Below are 22,846 nucleotides of genomic sequence, written 5' to 3'. Positions count from 1 at the left end.
CTGCAGATTGACTCTATTAACATTAGAGGGGTTTGGGGGCTAAGGGTTGTGCAGCTCGGCAAGGCCCTCTACGCCATATTGGGGAGGAGATCAGGAATCAGGCCACAAGTCCAAAATGCACTTTTTTTTTTTAATTTAACAGTACAACCAATATCGTTTTGTGATACCTGGTTAAATGGAAAGCTATCCAGACACACAAGGCCTGATAACTTTAAACTTAACCAGTTATATTCAAAAATAACTGTTTACGAATGTAGCCAGATAACTTTAGGGAAGTATCTTCAGGAGGCCATTTATCTTGCTGAATATCCGGGACAAGTTATGTGACCAACTTTAACTGGATAACTTGTCCGCTCACCAGCTTACTAAATATGGACCTCTCTGTGTGTACAAGATGTAGTCAAGGAATTTTCCATTTCCATCATCTGTTCAAATCATCAAGAGTAGACGATTAACTGTAAAACTGTAAAATGACCCAGGATAGGTGTCCTTGCACATTATACAGCAGCTTTGACTTTTTAAAATTTCTTTTTGCTTGAAGATGTTTATCTTGCTTCTCCTTATATTATTGCTAATAGTTGAAACTCATGAGTAAAAATTGTATCTAATGAACAAAGGCTGGTATGAGAAAATGTTCAGGGCACAGTTCAAACATTCACATTTTTTAAGGACATACATTTCAGTAATTGAAATTACCCTTGCAGGGCCTTTCTTCATATTCTTTCTCTTTTTGCTCTCATCATGGAGAAATTGGACACACCCTCTAATATTTTTCATTTCTAATCCTAATATTGCAGTAATCTCACCTGTGGATGCAGCTTTCATTAGAACAGAACAAATGCCATGCAGGAGCAGACCAAGGTCCATGAAATCCTGTGCCTGAGAGTGGCCAGTCCGGGTCACAAGTATCTGACAGATTCCAAAAAGTACATCTGTTTCTTGGTACTGACTCCCAGGAATGTTTTATGGACTGTTCCTGCAGGATCTTTTCCAAACCTCTTTTAATCCCTGCTGTGCTGGTCACCTTGATCACATCCTCTGGCAACAGATTCCACATCTTGATTGTGTGTTGAATGAAAAAAATACTTTCTACAATTTGTTTTAAGTCTGCTGGTCATGGAGTGTCCCCTTGGTTTAGTATTGGAAAGGGTAAATAACCATCCTTTATTTACCTGTTCCACCCCACTGCTATCGTGTCCCCTCTCAGCCTTCTCTTTTCCAAGCTGAAGAGCCCAAACCTGTGTAGCCTTTTCTTCCCCCTTTTCATTTTTGTTGCCCTTCTTTGTACCTTTTCAGGTTCCGCTATGTCTATTTTGAGATAGGGCAATCAGAACTGCGTACCGAACTGAGTGTGTGCTTGTTCCATGGATTGATAGAGAGCAGCGGTGTGCAGTGACATTTATAGCAGGGGATTCAGTCTCGTTCTTTCTGTATCCTCTCCCCTTCCACACATGCCCCCCCCCCCCCCCCCCCCCCCCCCCCCCCCCCCCCCCGCCAGCCTACAGCAGTCTCACTCCCTGAACCCCCTCTCTCCTAGATTCAAAAGACACACGGAACCCATTTGGCATTAGGCCTGTTGTAACATATAATGGGCATGGGCCTGGCCCTCAGAAAGCCATGAATAAACAATTACAATATGGTAAATCTCCCATACCAAAAACAGCACTAAATGCCAACACTCAAACTACAATCTTACCTACGAAAAGAGAACACTGCAAATATTACATCATGCTCTAAAATACCAATAGACCTCCTATTTAGAAAACAAAACAAACCAGGCTGCCTAAAATACCTGTAAAATAAATACATGTACCTAAAAATATTATACAAAAGCTTTTAAAATTACATAATTCCCTTCTTCAGATATCAGATCAGAGACATTCACATCTAAAGATGGGTCCTATATTGTCTCAGTAACTCACATACAGTATTTATGGATAATACTTACAAAGCTCCAATAAAAGCTATCACAGCTTGCCAAGAATACAGTTTACCCCAAGAGACAAATCTTCCATTTCAACCCAACAACAACTCCCAAGAATCAACAGCAACAACCCTACCCAGGAAAGAGCAGCATTGCTAATATTACATTAGGTCCTAGACGACCAATACACCTCCTATTGATAACAGAACAAGACAGACTGCTATAGACCCCTAAAACTTTAAACTAGCAGAATCCCTGACCTCGATCACACATTCAGAACACAGACAGACCCTTACCAAAGGCAAAATAATAGACCAACGATCAACAAAATAAATATAAAACATCAATCATAAAAGTAAAATCAGACTAATAAAAAGAATAAATATTTAAAAACAGATGAATAGAACATCCAATAATTAAAAACTCAATAAAAAATTTATAAAACTTCCCAAATTACCAATATAATATTTCAAAATAGCAGACATATCAAATAACATCCAATAATGAAACTAGTAAGGATTTTAAAAAATCTCCGTCTCTTCATACCTGGGATGTTGCGATTTCCAGCCACTCTGAGTGTTATGGATTGAGGGATGAAGAGTTGTACAAACTTTATCCTCTCACTCACACCCACTTCCATACACAGGCTCTTCTCCACACACAAACTGACACACACACACACATACATGAGCTCTCACCCATACACCCACACAGGCAGTCACTCACCAGCCAAACACACACACACACAGGCAGTTACCCACCCACTTCCACATAGTCATATATACACACTCCCACCCAGGCTCTTACCACCCCCACAACACAAAAGCAATCACCCAGTCAAACTGTCACCCTCGACACCCCCCCCCCACACACACACATACATACAGCCTCTCACACCCAACCACATAGCCTCTCACCCACACATACACAGATCTCATCTTCTCCTCTCACCCACCCATCCAAGTTGTCATCCACACACACAGAGGCAGTCACACATACCCATCCCCACACACAGCTTGTCACCCAGTCACACTCACCCAGCTACCCACAGGCATCCACCCACACAGGCTGTCACCCCTCCACACACACACACACACACACACAGATGCAGTCACCCACCCACACAGGCATTCATCATTACACCCATGCAGGCAGTCTCCCCCTCCCCCCCTCCCACACACACATATACATATACATATACACATAGGGCCTGGGCCTCTTCTTCGGCTGCCAGCAGGATGGGATCCATTGGTGGCCACTGCATCTTTCTCCTCTCTTTGGCCCCCAGTGGGATGAGGTCCGCTTTTCAAATCATTCCTAACATTCTGTTTGTTTTTTTGACTGCTGCCACACACTCAGTATTTCAATGTATTGTCAGCAAGGATTCAAGATCCTTTTCCTGGTTGGTAGCTCCTAATATGGAACCCAGCACTGTGTACCTATAGTTGGGATTATTTTCCCCTATGTGCATCAATTTGCACTTTTCCACATTAAATTTAATCTGCCTGATCAATCTTAACTTCCACTGCAAGTGGATCAAAGGAGTCAAAGTTAAAAATAGCCTTACAGATATCCTGAACAAGCATACAATAGTCAATGGATCCTTATTCCTCAAGGACACCTCGGATCCTTATGATGTTCCTGTGAGATCTATTTTCTAGATCTTCCAGTTTATCGCTAATCTCCTATAGTTGCTTTAGCTGCTGTGTATTTTTAGATTGCTGCATCACAGCTTCAGAGTGGTCCTCTATCATGAGTTCAAGATCTGACACCCTCTGGCCCAAATCATCAACATTGCACCGCAGTTCTCCCACAGCGTCATGAATTTTCTTTTTGACAGCTGCAATATCATTTTTTAAATTGGTAAACCAGGCCAAGAATTCTACTCTAGTCAGTCCCGCCGAGCTGCTATCCACCTCGGCTCCCATGTCAGGCATTTCCTTTTCGAGCACGGATCCGCCTGCCTTGCCAGGATCGGCCTCCTTCAAATGAGCCGCAGCCCCGGTGAAAGAAAATTCTTTTAAATCCACTGTCTTCTGACGATTTACCATATTACAAGGAGTGTTATCATCAACAGTCTAGGGTTCAGAGGGTGCACGATCAGGTATAAAAGCCACTTTAAATGTTAATATCCCAAAAAGAAAGTCACATATAAAACACAGTTCATTGGTTTACCCTCATAGATGGGCTAATGTACACTTTCGCTAATTTAGCGTTTATAACCTTTGTGCCGAGAAATCTCTGGCTGCCCATTCAAAATTCAATCACAGGGTAACCGTTCTTTGAACCGTGATTGACACTGCCGCTTATGTGCTGCCGTTTCTTTCAAGCAGAACTTCACAATTTTTTTAGAAACATTTTTTTTCTTTTTTTCAAAAATCTCCAATTATATCCATATTTCCCGTCAAATTAAATGTTTGTACTTATCTCATTAATGTAGCAAAGTTGCTGCAGTCCATTGAGCGTCTTTAACTCGCTCTGCTAATTTCTGGGTAGCCCAAGTTTATGGAGCATACTGAGCTCGCTCTATCTTGCCCGACACCGCTGGTGTTTCAAAGTTCTTTATCCTTCTTCTTCAGGGGCTTAAATATGCATTGGAGAACAAGGTGATCTCTGCGGCATGTATTAGTTGAAGTCTCGGATTGTAGGAAGGATAGCATTACAGGCTAAGCTGAATACTGTTGTAGTCACTTTAATACATTTTTATGCTCCCACTGTTGCTCAAGGGGACATTTTGTGAGACTTGAACATGATCTGAGCGATTTCATACAAGGATACGTGTTTGTGGGAGGGGACTTTAATCTCTCTTCAAACACTAATATTGATAATTATCCTGTACCCCAGGATGGTCTGAAGTCACAGAGAACAAGCTTAAAGTTCTTCCAAGAATCATGAAGACTACAGGATATTTGGCGGATATTGAATCCCATGGTGAAGGATATACCATCTATTCTAGAGTACACAACTCTTACACTAGGATTGATATGTTGCTTGGAGATAAATTCTGGGTTCAAGGGTGTACTTTGGTTGATATAGGCCCGATTTCCTGGTTGGACCATGCCCCAGTCTTTGGAAATTTTCAGCTACTGAAGATTGAAAGGGGACAAAAATACCGGAGGTTGAACGATTCGTTGTGACTGATAAAAGACTTTGTGAGGAAATACGGAACTATATTAAAAAATATTTTCGGTTTAATGATTCAGGTGATGTGATGATTCAGACCACCTGGGATTGTTTAAGTGTGTTGTCTGTGGCAAGTTCATTTCTAAAGCAGTGGCAGCCAGAAAGAATATCATGAAAGAAAAATCAGATTTATTAATGACCATTAAGCAATTGGAACAATGTCATAAAGCATTTGGGAGTGTAAGCAGGTTTAGGGGTGCAGGGATCTGTCTGCTGCAAGACATTGCCAGCTGCCCTCCCACCTTACTTGCGATCCTAAATCAGGGAAAAGACAACATGTATTCTCCTCAGAAATAGACTTATTTATCAGATTTGGCAGGATTTAGCATTTAGAAAATAACAACAATTCATATCTCTAACATCCTGGCCACTATATGCACCAGTTTTCCCTAGAGAAAGTTCTGTAACATGGGTAATTTCACACATGTCATAAACCTTAGCTTGCTTAATATATTAATACTTATCGCTAACTTACTTACCCCTGATTCTAACTTCAGGCGATACCTCCGTTTACCTCTGAAGCAGGTTCCGGCTGGAGAGCTGGAGAATGTGGGCAGGGGAGAGGCTTGCTTCCTGGGCTTGCTGCTGGCAGAGCGGGCAGGCTGTGCAGGAAGGAGGCTGCTTCTGGCCCTGGTGCTTGCTGGCTGTCTGGGCTGGTTCTCACCCTTCCTTGCCTATGACTCTGTGTCACTCTCCGCACCTGAGCCAGGACTTCCTCTCTCCGATCACCTGGCCACACCCGGTCTTCTCCCTTCTCAATAGTCAGCAGGGATGGTTTGCTTCAGTCCCCCCTTTCACTTTCAGGGATGCTTCGGCACAGGTTTCCCCAGTGAGCAGCTGCTAGAGATACTTTATCCTGGATTTTTGGTTGAACATGGACAGGTTTCTTTATTTTTATTTTCATTTAGGATGCTCTAAACTGCATTTTGATTAAAAAGGAAATAAAGGGAGGGGAGGGGAGTGTTGGGGTTTGGGAATGAGAAGGGTATTGTTGATGCTTTGTATGTTTTGTGAAAGTGAATTGGGAGGGATGGGAAATGTTGGGGATATGCTCAGGGGCTTGAAAGGTTTAATAGTTCTGAAAAAAATGGGCATACATATCTAAAAACCAGTGCTCACTTGCTGCATGGGGGAACAGGGTGACATGGCTATAAAGATTCTAGATATAATAATCACTATAGTTTTTTGAAGGAGATATGTGCAGAATTTAATTTGTAGACTAAAGGAAGTGGAATTATGGAGCAGAGGGTGGGGAGAGGAGGCAGAGTGGTGGGCCAGGTGTGAACTGTCTGTCTCCTAAACATACACACTCTCACACACACATATGCAAACATTTTGTGTCGCTCTTCTTCCTTATCCCAGTGATCATCCAGCACCCTCCAGTTCTTAACTCTTAATCTTTCTTCACCCACCAGCACTGGTGGGTGAAGAGCAACTTGTGGAAGCTGTGGATGGAGGACCAGAGAGGTTAGAGAGAATGGGGCCCTCTCTACTCTCCTCCTCATCTCTGCCATGGTGATCCTGGTTCTCCATACAAAGTCCCTCCCCCTCTCCAGTGAGTCTCAGTGGTCTTTATTCACTTCCAGTGGTCATAGAGCCTCCAGTTTCACCCCCAATCCTGAGTGGTCCTCAGGAGCCCCCAATCTGCCAATGGTCGGTAATTCCCCCTTCTTGGAAAATTGTCCTCTCCAGCAACTCTCCTCCTCCTCCTTTCTCTCTCTCTTTGACCAGTAAAGCATAGGCCTCCTCTTTGAGCTGGAATCAGCTGGCTGTCCTCTGCCTTGGGGTGGGTAGAGGGCAGACTGGCATGCACCGCTTTCTTTTCTCAGACGGGATGGGGGGAGGAGGCCTGGAATTTAAAAGTGCATCCTGTTCTTTCCCTCCTCAGAGGAGGAAGGATGGGAGCAGCACTGCACAGTCTCATTCACTCCTCTCCCACCCTACACCCTCCAATCCCATTCCCTTCCCTCATTCAATCTTTCCCCACCACTCTCAATCACCTCATTCACAGACTGCCTTCCCACTCTGACCATCTCACTCACATCCCACACCTTTAATCACTTCACTCACCCCCCCCCCCATAAACAACCCACAGACCCTTCAGTCTCCTCAATCACTCTATTGCCCACACTCACTTGCCCTCCTCTCCCTCTGACCTCCTCACTCACTTTGCCCTTCCATCCTCTTACTCTCACCCCCTCCCCTTCCCCCACCCTCTCACTCCTTCCCTTCCCTCTGATCCCTTCATTCACTCTCTTGCCCCTTCCCCCTTACTCAGCGTGGTCACCAGTGGCAGAGATGATGGAACCTGGTAAGCCAGCATGGTAAGCACTAAGCAGCAATTGGGCCCAAAATATTGACATACTCGACAGTGCAGAAGCAGTGGGGCTGAAAGGCATTCACCCCAAGTCTCATCAACTTTGGCTGGTCTCCCTCATGGCTCAGTTGCGCTGTGAAATTGTGGAAAAATCACAGCCATGTGGCTTCTGTAATCTCCGGGTTAGTAGCAAAACCTGGAGAAATGGAAAGAGAAATATGGCACCTAACATAGTCCGAGGATCTGAAATAATGCACACAAACTAACCCGCACAAAGTTAAACCTGTATTATGGAACACACTCAAACAGTAACAACCCTACCTATGAAAAGGCAACACTACAAATATTTAACCAGGCCCTAAACACTAATACAGCTCCTATTAGGAAAACAGAACAAGCCAAGCTGCTATAGATCCCCACACAGAAATAATTGTAAAACTATACTAATAAATATTACAAAACAGCTGATGAACAGAATAACTCCATCAATTAAAAATTATTAAAAATGATTAAAAATTGTCCAAATATCAATAAAATATTTCAAAACTGCAAACACATCACACAATACCCAATAATTAAAATGGCAGTCAATCAAGAAAAATAAACTTTAAAAGCCACCTTTACTTACCCTCTCCAGCAACTCTCCTACTCCTTTCCCTTGCAGGCCAATAGCACTCACCAGAAGCAGCAGTGGCTGCTAAAGCTCTGTCCTCAAGGTCCTCTTTCTTAGGGCCTACAACCAGTCACTCATACACAGTCTCTGTCTCCCACAGACTAGTAACCTACCTAATCAGTCTCTGTCTCTCACACGTACACACCAGTCACCTCCTTCACCAATCTCTGTCTCACACACACCAGTCACCTCCCTGACCAGTTTGTCTCATGCACACACACATCAGTCACCTCGCTGACCAGTCTCTGTCTCTCACACAGATACCAGTCACCTCACTGACCAGTCTGTCTCTCACACAAAGACACCAGTCACCTTGCTGACCAGTCTCTGTCTCACATACACAAACACACACCAGTCACATTCCTGACCAGCCTCTATCTCTCTCACTCACACCAGTTACCTCCCTGACCAGTCTCTCTCTCTCACACACACACACACACACACACACACACACCAGTCACCTCTCTGACCAGTCGCTGTCTCTCACACATACACCAGTCACCTCCCTGACCAGTCTCTGTCTCTCTCACAAACATACACACACCAGTCACCTCCCTGACCAGTCTCTGTCTCACACACACACACAGGTCACCTTCCTGACCAGTCTCTGTCTCACATACACACACACACTAGTCACCTCCCTGACCAGTCTCTGTCTCACATATACACCCACACTAGTCACCTCCCTGACCAGTCTCTGTCTCACGCACACACCAGTCACCTCCCTGACCAGTCAGTCTCTATCTCACGGAAACACATCACCGCCGACCATGGTCTCTCTCAATCACACACATGCTCTCTCACTTACATACAAGCTCTTAATCACACACAAATGCTCTTGCTCCCATTCTACCACACACACACAAAGCTGCCACTCACACAAAGCTGCCACTCACGCATCCAGGCACTCATTCTACCACACACACACACACACACACAGCTGCCACTCATGCACCCATTCTAACACACACACACACACACACACACACACACACACAAAGCTGCCACTCACACAAAGCTGCCACTCACGCATCCAGGCACCCATTCTACCATGATAAAGAAATAAGAGACAGACCAGAAAATTAAGTTTTAAAAGAAAAGAAAACCACGTGCAGGTAGAGACAGGGGATAGATTCAAACTACATATGGTAAGTTTGAAAAATTATGTAAGTTTAGTGAAGATTTCTATGCTAACTGGGATGGATTAAAGGTGGGGTGGGGACATATGGTATTTGCCCTTTTATTCTAGCCCTGTAGTAATTGGGGTAAATAAAGTATTTTATTGGCAGGATGGGGAAGGAGGATGAGGTTGGGATTGCATGCAATGTCATGGGCCCATGGGCTGAAAATCTCTCTCTTAAGAATTGCTCCTCCCCACCCCCCGCAGCTGCAGTATTAAGAGGGGGCTGTCATCAGGGCTTGAGCTGAGGCGGAATGGAGGAGAAAGCTGTTCCCTAGTTCACACACACACACACAAAAAAAAAATCCCCTATTTTTTCTGCAGGAGACTGCAGTTACCTCTGGTGTTTCCAAGCTGAGGGTGAGAAGCACTACATGCAGCTGTGGTCCTGGAGCAGGAGAGATGCTGACTGCTGAGTTGCCAGGGTTAAGATTCTTAGCATTACTTTCAAGCCTTCTCCCTCCCTTCGCTCCCACATCTCTATTTGTTCCTCTTTCTGCTATCAATTTAATCAGCAAGTTTGTCCTTTTTGATCTTTGATGCAGTCCTCTTACAGCTCCCTGATTCCTCATTGCATCTTCTTCAGCTACTTCAAAGCTCTGCTGCTTGATTACTGTGCTACAGACCTTGCTACTTCCCTGTGTTCTCCCTCTTGTCTAAAGTGGCCATCGATGCATCCTCAGAATACAGGACATCACCTTGTTAATAGTCATATCAAACATTACCGTGTCTCTGCCTTCCCTCCTCCTTGGCAGTCAGACACAGTAAGCACACCTCCTAATCTCTGCGGCTGCTTCTCCTAACCCTCCTGTGCTTCCTGATTACAAAGGAAGCACAGGCCATGGGGAAAGAGTAAGCGAGGAGACGAAACACGTGCTCACCGTACCTCTGACCTTCTGGCCTGCCACTACTCTGCCTATTAGTACACTGTGCATCAAAGAACTGAGAATACCCTGAACGAGAGGGGATGATCCATTAATGTTTAAAATGTAACAGCTTCAATATTATCTTGGGCACATGACCATACAGATTCCCCCCTTAGTTCATACCTAACTCCACTCCTTTCCATATTTAACCACAAATCTTTATAATGAGCTATATAGCTACCAATACTGGTGTGGCCATGCTCAAACATCCAGCCTCCTAGGTTTCCTGCATAGCCTGCCACACACGCAGATCTGATCACATGAGGACCTGTGTTTCCACTAGGACTTCTGTACTTACAGAAGTGCCAGACAGACCCAGCTGCTAGCTGCCCCAAACATCTAGCCTCCTGGATTCCCCTAATAGCCTGCCAGACAGACCCAGCTATGTGAGTTACCTACATTTCAGCTAGGACATTATTACAATGACCGTACAGATAACCTACTTAATCCAACACCCAGCCCTAGCTACAAAAACTAGTGAAGCTGTTACCCAAACTTGTGGCCTCCTAGATCCCCATGGCTCTGTTGGAAAGTACTCAGCAACCATCAACCTGCCAGTGCTAATCCACTTGGTTTCTAGAGAGTTGTAGCTTGATAGTATCAACCTAGCTGTCCCATGCAGGTGAAGAGGCTGGTATAGGTGGCGCTTCCTTCGGTTCCCACCAGTGGCATGTCTGCCTGCTGTCGACATGAGCCCAACCCATTCCCACATTCTAGGCAGTATCAACCATGTCACAGTCCAAAAAATCATCCTCCGTGACCCTCCCTCTAAAGCCTCTTGCAATTTTAGCATGGGTAGGAATCCATAAATACCACTCTGTGTCTGCTCCTCCCACATCTTCCTTACTAGATCCAGTATTCCCTGGGATTGAGTTCCTTCTAGGAATTCAAAAGGGAAGAACCCTGTGGAAGATTCAGGGACTTTGTGAATCTTTAGTGCTGGTAAGTAATTTGTCCCAGTACAGTGTCTCCTTGTGGATACATTTTCTTGACTTGCCTTAAAGGGGTCTGTTGAACTGCTCTAATAAACCATGTGTTTGATGGTAGAATATCAAGGTTAAAATTTATTTCATTTTTAGCAGAGTGCACACCAGGACCAGTGCAAGGGTATTACAGCCTTGTACTGCCATCTCCCCACCCCAGCCCTCTCCATACCAATTAAAAATTATACATTTATAATAGATTTTACATGAAAAAGGACATTCAAAATACAGTCTTCTGAGGTAAAAATACCACAACAACTTGCATTTACATGCACTGCTATGGTGCCAACCAGAAAACCTTGAAACAAAAGAACCTGTTTGATATTAGACCTATAGTAATGTGTGCTGGGTGTGGGCTTGGCTCTGAGAATGCCATAGTAAACTAAATTATAATTACAATATAGTAAACCTCCTATATCAAAACAGCTCTTACTGCTAGCATTCAAACAGTAAAACCCTACATATGAAAAGGCTAAACTGCAAATATAACACCAGACCCCAAAATACCAATACACCTCCAATTAGGAAAAAGAACAAGCCAGGCTGCTATAGATCCCTACATAGAAACTACATGCCGAGGGAGTCCAAGATGGCCACCGACTAAGGGGCACGCTTGGAAGCTCTCTCCATGATTTCCTCAGGAAGTTTTTCTATCTTTATTAAAAAATGCCACATACCAAAAGGAAAGCAAGATTAAGGGAAAATTTGACCTCTTCCCCGTTACTGGACCAGCAACAGCTATGGATCAAGCTGTTCTTTGCGTCCCCCCTGCAGTTTGCACCGGAGGGGAGAGCTGCTTTCGAACCAGATGGAGAGCGAACGTCAGCTCCTTTGGCTGAGGAAATATCTTTAAGCCCCAGTGTGCCGACGACACCATTGTCACCGTTTACAGCACGTGATTCAAGCACCATAGAACAATTATATCCAGAGGTAACAGAATCGCTCCGAGAACAAAGGTCTGACGCCCCAAAAAAGGACGCCATATTGATGCCACGTTTGGAGAATCCCCGTTTGCAGGATTGCACGGGCCCCTTGGAAGCCTTGATTTTACCTGTGGCTGGAATGGGAGCCTCATGGAAATAGGAGAGTGAGAATCTAAGGTATGCTCGTTTTTGCAATCTTCTTTGGTCAAACCTTCAGTGATAACTTTAGATTCCATTTGGAATGCCCTGACATCGCTTGAAAAAGCTATTTCATCTTTAAATAATACCAGGGTGCAGTCAATGGAATCTCAAATTACCTCTTTTGACTCTAAATTGAGAGAGTTGGATTTACGAGTTTTGTCTGTTGAATTGGTTCAGAACAAGCTGGTCCAATCTGATGTTATTTATTCCAAGAAATTAGAAAATATGGAAAACTCCTTGAGAATTTTGAACTTCAGGGTTCTGAACTTTCCTTACCTTAAATTGATTTCCCCGAAGGATCTATTTAGAAATTATCTTACTCAAATTCTTAAATTTGTTCAACGACAAAAAGAATTAGGGTAGGTAGGTGGGGTTTAAAGGTCGGGGAGGAGAGAGGCAGGATAGGGTTAAGGTTTGGGAACTGGGGTAGGCCTACGTGTGTTGCTGCGCAGTTTTTACAAAAATCCCCCCCCCGCACTTGCACGAGTGGGGCACCCGCACGCACATGCATGCGCCGATACAAAATCGTCGTGCATGTGCGCGCGGGCATCGGATTTTATAACATGCATACAGTGACACGCACATCTTACAAAATCGGTGCATCCATGTGTGCGCACCGGGAACCACGTGCACATGGACGCGCACGCATGGGTTTTAAAGTTTAGCAGATAATGTCTAAATAGGAACATGCAGGCAAAAACTGAACTGGAAACTGCAAAAAGACAGCATTTGTATGCAATACAACAATGGAAAATCAAAAATATCACAATTCTTTATAAAACATCAGGTAATAAAATCAAGAAATATAAAGTATCAATCATAACAGTAAAACCATACAAATAAAAAGAAAATATTTCAAAACCTCTGATGAATAATATATCCAATAATTAAAAACTCATTTGAGACCAATATTTAAAAACCCAGATAATGAATACAGTATCTGAATGTAATCTGTTTTGAAGTGTCTGAAAGGTGGAATATAACTCAAATAAATAAATTAAATAGAGATCGGGCATTCTCCACAGCCGGTCCAACTTTATGGAACTCCATTCCCCCGGATCTCAGAATGGAACCCAGCATTTCAACATTCAAGAAAAAACTCAAGACGTGGCTGTTCACGCAGGCCTTTCCTAACTCCAACATTATTTAACTCCCATCAATCAACTCGCTTCGCTAGTATTAGCGTTAATAGCCACCTCTTACAATGTTATTTATACAATGTTATTCATACTTATATATAATTATCTGATCTCCATTTTCCTTCTCACTCCAAGTTATTGATTCCTTGTTATATGTAACTGCTTTTCTGCACTATTGTTCAAATTGTAAAGTTTTATTATAACTGCACCCCTGTTTCTTGTGAACCAGCATGATGGGACTACTGTCTTGAATGTTGGTATATAAAAAACTTAAATAAATAAAAATAAATAAATAAATAACTTATCTGGCTAAGACTAAAGCTAAAGCAATGCTGGAAGCCACTGAGATCGTGATATGAACCTACTGGCACTGTAGAGGATGCCAGAGGGGGAAAGGGGGAAGAGGCATGGACCGGAAGTATGTTTGGCTTAACCAGTAGGGAGGAGGGGAGGGCAGCAATCCGCCACTATGTATTTGTATGGTTTTAAAATTTGGGGGGAGCAGTGGGCCCGCAAGCTCATATTTGGCTTGGCTGCCAGGCTTGCTTGAGTGTATTTTGTTTTCTTTCTCTTTTTTTTGTTTGCCAAAGAGGCAGAACAATCAGCTATTTCACCTAATCACTTATATGTCCAGAGTCTTTTTCCTGCCCCTTTGTCCTGGGGATGAGACAGAATAAACCAGTTTAATTCTCTCCCATCAATATGACTTAGGGATAACCATTTGTTTAATAATTGTTTTAGGACCTGCTTTACTAAGGCTTTTCTCCCATTCTGTGTCTATAGGAAAAATGGTTAGTAAATGAGGCCCTTAGTCTGGAGATTCAGGACCATCTGGTAGAGAATTTTGTCATGAACCTCAAAATGGGGAAGTGACTTAGTCCTTTGATCATCTGTCCCTTGACTGTTTACTTGCACTGGGAGGTGATTTGCTCAGCTTAGGGTTTCATCGTTCCTTTGATCTACACAGTGGGGTGTTTCCTAAGTGGGGTGAAGTCTTTCTGGGTTCCCACTCCCCCTTTTTTATTTCTTCCCCCAAAGGCACCATCTCCAGAGCTTGAGGGTTCTAGGCACATCTTCTTGTCTAGCTAGCTGCCTTTCCCTTGTAGTCTTTCAGAACCAGGTTCTTGAATAAAGTAGGGTTCTTGAAGGGAAAAATCTCCTCTAATTTAGTCTCAGGGGATTCTTCTTTTGGCTCAGCGGGCTGCAGCAGTTACGATTCTTACAAACTGCTGCCAGTCCTTCCCCAGTACTACTGAGAAGGAAATATTTTCCATTGTGCTGACCCTTAAAAGGACAGAATGGTCATTTTTTATTTTTATTTTTATTTATTTATTGTTTTTGTTATACCGAGTTTCATGACAGGCATCACATCAACCCGGTTTACAATTAACAAAGTGTGAAAGGCATAACGTAGCGTAATAACAATATTCTCAATAAAAACCTTGAACTTTAAATACAGGGAATCAGAAAAGGATGTGAGAAAGTTACAAAAAAACAGGGAAAATTAACTTGGAACTGGAAGAGGGGAGATAAAGGAACAGAGCAATATTTACATTTCAGCCAATTAATGTAAAAGAGTAACAAGATGAGTAAATAAGACTATGCGAATAAATGTGGCGGTATATCACAGTGAGATGGAACCTATGTATCTAGAAGGCTAAGTATGACAGAGAATATGAATAAATATAACACAGAATTTAGATCCAGTTGTGCTGTTGCGTGAAGGTTATATTCAGGGCTTGGAAATGCTTTTTTGAAAAGCCAAGTTTTTAGTCTTTTCCTAAATGTTAGAGAGCATGGCTCCTGTCTTAAGTCTGGTGGGATAGAGTTCCAGAGAGCTTAGTAATCTGGTGGGATAGAGTAATCTGGTGGGATAGAGTTCCAGAGAGTAAGCCAAGTTTTTAGTCTTTTCCTAAATGTTAGAGAGCATGGCTCCTGTCTTAAGTCTGGTGGGATAGAGTTCCAGAGAGCTTAGTAATCTGGTGGGATAGAGTAATCTGGTGGGATAGAGTTCCAGAGAGCTTAGTAATCATTTATCTATGATTGTACTTGTACTATGAGGCTAAAATCTAGCATTCTCATGTATGCAGGAAACATGTACAAGGTTATCAGGCTAATGAGTTCAAGGCTAACCAGGTGTTCGAAGGGCTAGGATTTGACTGCATACAGAGTCAATTAGTACTTGTGCATTACTGTCACCCAATTGCATACGGTAAGTGCACACAAATGGTTCCCAGGTGGTTAGCCATGCCTCTGCTTAGTAAGACAGAGCATCATCACAGTCCATAAAAGAACATACTTTGGTGATATGGCATGGCATGCTACAAGTATAACATATAACAACATAAGCCTGAGTCCCCTTCAGCTGACTCAGTTCCCTTCCTGTTGTTTGCTGTCTTGGATCACCGTCTGGCATTCTGGATTCTATTTTGGATTTTATGGACAATTCTCTAGCCCTACCTCCATATCCTGAGGTGAAAGAAGGGAGACCTGTCTTCTCCTGTGTTCCCCTTCTCTGACTATCAGAGGCTGATTTACTATAGGAGAAGGATCGCTGGTATCCAGAAGCCACTCCTTTCTCTCCATTTCACAATCCAGTTTAACGGAGAGGTAGTTTCCTTTTAACTTCAAGTCTCCACAGTCTCCATGCAATGTCTATGTACTCATTCTCAGAGAACCCTTGGCAGGACATTGCAAAATTGTTTTAGGACAGTCAGTTCCACAATCTTGGAACTGTGGTATGATGCTCCAGTTCCAGCCATCAGGTAGTCAGTTCATGAAGAGTCTGAATAAGTGTTTGTAGTCAAGATCTCAATATGAAATTCAATGACATAATAGTCCCAGTCAATCCAAGATGGCTGCCTTTACAAGTTTATGGTTTCTGGCTGAGATACAATCCATTGCCTAGTAGGCAACTTGTGGTTTCTCTGTGAAACAGGACACTATCCCTATGGTTCACAGAGCTTGTGGACATTGATAAGTCTCTCAAAAGTATCCAGAAAAGCTTTTGGAAGACCCCTTTGCCTAAGGTAATGGTGTCAGATGGAGGAGGAGTGGGGTTTCTTGTTGGGTCCTGTGATTGATTTATTTTATTTATTTAACAACTTTTAATATACCGACGTTCGTAGTGATGATGTTTCTGGGTTAATATGTGGAAAGAGTTGGCATTTGGATTTCTGGAACCAGACTCTGTCAGAAACCCAGATGCTAACTCTGCCACATACTAACCTAGACAACCACCAACACAGGACCCAACCACATCATAAACTACAACATCAGGGGCTCATACACCTGCTCTTCTTCCAATGTAATAGATGCCATCACCTACCAGTAATGTCCCTCTGTGGTCTACATACATAGGACAATCTATAAGGAAAAGAATAAATGGACATAAATCTGACATTAGAAATGGCAACATTCAGAAACCAGTAGGAGAACATTTTAACCTTCCAGGACATTCTCTATCTGACCTTAAGGTTGCTATACTGCTACAGAGAAACTTCAGAGGAGCACTTCAGCATGAAACTGCTGAATTAGAACTCATTAAAAAACTTAACACCATTACCTTAGGTCTGAACAGAGACAATGGCTTCATGACTCACTACAACTATCTATGAACTTAACTGTTAGCAGATCATTCTGTCTTTTCACACTTACCTCAGTTGTCAGTAGGCCATACTATAATGCTATTAACACTCTCTCCACACCATGTCCTTCCTAATCCAGTGCTTTCTCTCTGTTTTGTATGTATTTTACCCATCTTTTGTACATCTCCTCATGCATCTGACGAAGTGGATTCTGTCCTTGAAACTCATGCTTTAATAAATTGGTTAGTCTATAAGGTGCCATTCGACTCCTGTCATTTTTGCTACACCAGACTAAAATGGCTATCCCTCTGAAGATTGTTCACATGTATTACTGAACTTGTCTATACACTTTACACCTGCTAATTGACTCACCCAATTGAAATCGCATTTGTCTTTTGTCTATAGTTTTTGGGTGGTAGGTCTGGATGAACTGTTGGGGATTCAGGGTGCAGTGCTGGAGTATTAAGGTGAACAGATGAAGATGTGGGTGATTGGGTGATTTCCAAGCATGTGCTCAAGTATTTTCAAAAGTGGAGTATGTGCATCCTTCATAAAATACCTGCCTCCTCAGTAAAAGAATAATTTTACAAGGAGTTATATGTGTAAATGTAACATACTATCGCAGCAATTTTAAAAAGCCATTTGTGTGCATAAAGTGTGTCCTATGGACAATTCAAAGCATATATTGTAGCAATTTTCAAAAGCCCAATTACACAGGTAAAGTGCATTTACATGTGTAAAATCTAATTTTAAGCATGTAAATGCTTTTTAAAATCGGGCCCTTTGTTCTGGGTTATTATGTGCATAAAATATTTGCGCATATTTTTATAAAATTGGTAGAGACACTATTTATTTATTTATTTGTCGAGTTTTATATACTGTTGATCGGTTTCGCCATCACAACGGTTTACGTTATTCGACTGATAGAGCTATACAGAGTTTATTTGCTATCTAAGAGTTAGTGCATACAGATGTTGCAAAATACATACAGGATTTGTGAGCACGAATAGGTATTATAAGTGCAAGTAAGACTTAAAAGTACATCTCCGTGTTGTAGGTATTAATGTCCAGAAGCATGGTAGTATAATGAGTTAGTGCACATGTAGGGGCATTTTAGTACATATTCCAGGTGTGCGTAAACAATGTTGGTTATAAATTTTCACGTGGTTGCAGGAGTTTTACCGGATCATAAGGTTTAGGAGGGATTTCCTTTGTCGTTTTGGTAGACTTTGGTGAATAACCAGGTTTTTAGTTCTTTCTTGAAGGTTTTTAAGTTCATTTGTGTTCTTAGTTCTGTTGGCAGTGTGTTCCAGAATTTGGGGCTTCCGAGAGTAATGGCTCTATTGTGGGTTGAGGTTAGTTGTTTAGGTCGTACAGGTGGAATTTTCAGGAGGCCTTTATTGGTTGAGCGGAGGTTTCGTTGCGGTGTGTGGAGTCTTATCTTTGTTTTTAACCAGTCAGTTTGTCCTTCATGTACTAATTTGTGTAATAGGGTCAGTATTTTATACTCTATTTGTAATGTTATTGGGAGCCAATGTAGTGATATCAGAATTGGGGTAATATGCTCATGTTTTTTTGTTCCAGTGAGGATTCTTCCAGCTGCGTTTTGTAAGATTTGTAGTGGGTGGATGGTGGAGAGTGGTAAACTGAGTAATAATGAATTGCAGTAGTCCAGATTGGAGAAAATGAGTAGTTGTAGGACTGTTCTGAAGTCGTCTGGGGTTAGGAAAGGTTTTAGTTGTCTTAGTGTTAGTAGTTTGTGGTATCCCTCCTTGATTTTAGTAGTGATATGATTCTTGAAAGATAGTTCACTGTCGATGATGATCCCTAAGTTGCGAGCATGCGTGACTGGTGTAATTGCTGTTTCTGGGTTCTCCATTTTTAAAAGAGGAGGGGGTGATGGCTTCTTTTTTTTCTATCCAAGATAATAATTTCTGTCTTTTCTATATTTATTATGAGTTTCATGTCGGTTATTTTGGTGATGTAGGTGACTGTTTTTTGTAGGTTTCCTATATTGTGTTAATTATTAGAATTAGAATTTGGATATCGTCTGCATATAGGAAGTGTCATCAAGGAGGTGACATATCGGAAGAAGGTAGATGTTAAAGAGTGTTGTGGATAGTGCTGAGCCTTGGGGAACTCCGGTGTTTAGGTTTATTTTCTTTGAGAGGGTATTGTTGCGTACATGGGCACATGCAAGCAATTTTGAAAGTTATCCTCCCTGTTAATATCTGCCAGAGTTGCAATTGATTTTTACATTTAGTTTTTGTTGGAAGGAGACGAGGAATGGGTTTCACTAGCAGGCTAATTGTTAATTAATTATGATGGCTTTTGTTTTAAGATGGTATTGTTTTAAATTACTTTCAATGTTATTTATGTTCGCCTTTGTTTACATATATGATTATGAACGTTGTGCTGTAAACCACTTTATTGTTTTTTACTGTTATGCAGTATAGGAATGTATTAAATGAATACATTATTAAATAAACAAAACAAGGTGAAGTTTCATACTGTCCTGAAGTCACATTTCAATCAAGAATGATTTGGATTTTAGTTCCTTTAAATCGATGTAGTTCTTCAGCCTTGTCTTTAGCCTTCCTTTAGGTCTAAGAACTTTTTCATGTAAAAGTCTAGCTCTGCCTTTGCGCACTGAAAGGTTGTAGTGTTTCTGACTACACAAGTTCTGCCACATGGAGGATTGGTGAAGGCGCTGCATAGGGTGAGATGTCCTGAGAGAACAGGTGCTGGTGGTGCTGTGTGATTTGTTGCTCATCAGCTTTCAGTAAAACATCAGTGCTAGCTAGCCAATGGTGTGCATTACCAGGGTTAAAATTTTTAAGAATTTAAAAGGGGATAATTGCTCCCTTTCTGTTCCATAACTGATGACCTATTAGATCATTAACTTAGTCCGCACTCACGCTAAGTTATTCGATTTAATTCCTTGTTAACACTTATTTAGTCCTATGTTAAGCTATTCTCCTTTCATAGTTGTCCTGAATTCATCACCCTTGTTTTTTGTAACTTTCTCATGTATCGCTGGTTTACCCCTGTTTGATGTGAACTGGTACAATAAGACCTGGTCTTGAATATCGGTATAGTAAAAAGAATTAAATAAATAAATGCATTTGCTAACTAAACAGATCCCCTGCTGGGTTTTTATCCCTAGGTAACAAAGGCTGTGGCGTGTGGATTATGTCGTCCAGCCTCCCTCACATCACAAGCAACCAGATTGGCCACAACAGCATCTACGGGGTAGCTGTCTTTTGCCGCAAAGATGATGCAAACGATTACCTTGCTAACCAAGGGAGCAATGAAAATTTCAACGATGAAGGAGAAGCTGCCAACTGGGAAAATGATTTGGACAGTGAGGATGATCGTTTCACCTCCAGGAGGCCCATAATTGTAGCACTTATAGAGTCCAACAGCATCAACCACAATGGAGGTGAGTGTATTCCTTAAAGCTTCAGGTCCGGCCCCTGCTCCAGTCATCAGATATGGAGATACACACTGTGCAAACTATGGTGGTCGTGCTACATTATATTCTTGTGTTAATTCATCCAAGTTAGGGGACAATTCATTAAAGTGCACTAAGTTTTGAAGGCTGGCATGGCTAACTCTCCTTGGCAGTGGTGGGACCTAAGTGGCCCCCATCAGAGTTCATCTTGGTTCTCATGGATTGGTTACTTCCCCTATGTCTCTTGGTGCACTGATTGCTTGCATTTTTCCTTGCAACACATCTACTGAACTTGAGGGAATTGGATGTGAGTCTTGGAGAAAGGAACCCACCAGTCTTGCAGGAGCATTTACTAAGTCACACTATGGCAATATCATGTGGTAAACATAATTTAACGCCCGTTAACTGCCATTTATCACATGATATAAACAAAGATTTCCAACTCCCTCCCCTTCAAAGCCAAAAGTGACTCCAGAGAAAGGATAGCCCCCCACCACCCCCACTCCTTCCCCCTTTGTCCATCCCAACCCCTTTCCAAATAAAAAAGAAAACTCTTGTCTCTAGTGTCCCCCCCACCCCACTAACCCAGAGCGTAGCATCCTGAGGGGATTGTAAAACCCATCCCACCCCATAACCCCCAGAACCTTGCAAAAGGCTCTTTGATAGTTGCTGGGGGGCCCTGGGGCACCCCGTTGCTCCAGGCCAGATTGGTGCCATTATTAAAAATGGTGCCAACCCGACCTTGCCCCATCATGCGATAGAGACAAGGTCAGGTCGGTGCCATTTTGAATACTGACGCCAACCAGGCCTGAGGCTAGGGGGTGCCCCGAGCTCACAAGCAAGCTATCGAAAATGCTTTTGCAAGGTATTGGGGGGAGAGGAGGGGAGGGGGATCTACCAGCCAGACCCCCAGGGTTCTACTTTTTGGGGTAGGGGTGGGGGTTTGGGTGGGACACTAGACACCAAGGTTTTTGTTATTTGGAAGGGGGATTGGGATTGGGTGGCTGTGGGAGGATGGGGGGGGGGCTATCCTTTCTCATGGGTCATTTTTGGCTTTGAAAGAGAGGGGGGAGGGAAAGGGCCGTTGCTGTGTGTTTGCAAAAAGGTGTGTATTAATTCCTGGAGGCCCAGTGCAGGGAGGGGGGGATGGCGAAGGTCCTTTTTGGGCTACTGGCCCTTTCAGTGATGGAAGCCCCATCTGAGCTGGGCTGCCATCACAATGAAAATAAGGTACCCTGGTGTGATTTATTTGTTGCATGTTTTTTGCCACGATAAAAAAAAACACACTGTGGCACATCCATGCTAATTTGTTGGGAAGGGGCCAAATATTGCAGGGACATCCCCCCCCCTCCATGATATTTGGCCCCTCCTGTGATAAAATATCATGGCTCAGTAAATGTCCCTGTAAGTTTGTACCTGAGGCAATGGAAGGTGAAGCCTTGTTAAGGCCAAAGGTTGTAACTTTAGATACTCTTTGGTTTGCAATAATGTCTAGTGAACAGTCCGTTTCTAAGAGAATAGAGGAGTCTACCACTTCATTTAGAGAAATACTGCTGGAAATGTTTTCCCAGGGCAGTATCTTAAGGGGCCACGTAGCAAGATTGAAAGCTGTAGAAAAGAGTGACAAAAATGATAGCAGATGGACAAGCTCCCTTATGGGAAAAGATTAAACAGGTTAGGGTTCTTTATCTTGGAAAAGAGAAAACTGAGAGGGGATATGATTGAGATTTATAAAATCATGAGAAGGGTGGAAAAGGTAACTAGGGAACAGATATTTACCCTTTCAAACAGCAATAGGATTAGGGAACTCTCCATGAAACTAGCAACCGGCAGATTTAAAACAAATATAAGATACTTATGCATATTCATAAAGCATTGTACGATGATGACTCATCTTGGTTACAAAAACCACTTTATCATTGTATTTCTACTAGAAATCTTCGTTCTACAGACACTGGTTTACTCTCTATTCCCTACAGCAAAAAAAATGCTCAAAACAGCTACTATAAATCGAGTCCCCTCTATAATTGGTCCTACTCTATGGAACTCACTTCCACCACCACTAAGGACTGAACCCTCCACATCCACCTTTAGAAAAAACCTTAAAACATGGCTTTTTATCAAAGCTTTCCCCCAATAAACTCGATAGATTTCTTCCCCTTATACACGGTTTTGTTCCCTTTATTATCAATGAGATACTGAATTTTGGTTTCGTAATGTTAGCTTATTATCTTATATAGTTCTATGTTTAATTTATTGATAATTATTAGTTGGGGTTTTTTTTTTCCTTATTCCACATGCTGTTTTTCAACTGTTATACTGTATTAGGTCTTCAATAATATTTGTTGACAATTTG

At 42.4% G+C, this 22,846-nt stretch overlaps 1 protein-coding gene across 1 annotated transcript in view; it reads left to right on the top strand.

The window, feature by feature from the left end:
* The window catches only part of FBXO10 (F-box protein 10), a 286,312-nt gene that overhangs the window by 205,757 nt on the left and 57,709 nt on the right, over positions 1–22,846 (top strand). Inside the window, exon 9 of the mRNA XM_029603080.1 lies at positions 20,203–20,478. Coding sequence (XP_029458940.1) covers positions 20,203–20,478 — 276 coding nt within the window. The remainder of the gene's footprint in view (positions 1–20,202; positions 20,479–22,846) is intronic.

Source organism: Rhinatrema bivittatum, chromosome 1, assembly GCF_901001135.1.
Source record: "Rhinatrema bivittatum chromosome 1, aRhiBiv1.1, whole genome shotgun sequence".
NCBI lineage: Eukaryota > Metazoa > Chordata > Amphibia > Gymnophiona > Rhinatrematidae > Rhinatrema > Rhinatrema bivittatum.
The sequence above is the reverse complement of the archived record's forward strand: the minus strand, read 5'-3'. Positions and strand labels throughout refer to the sequence as shown.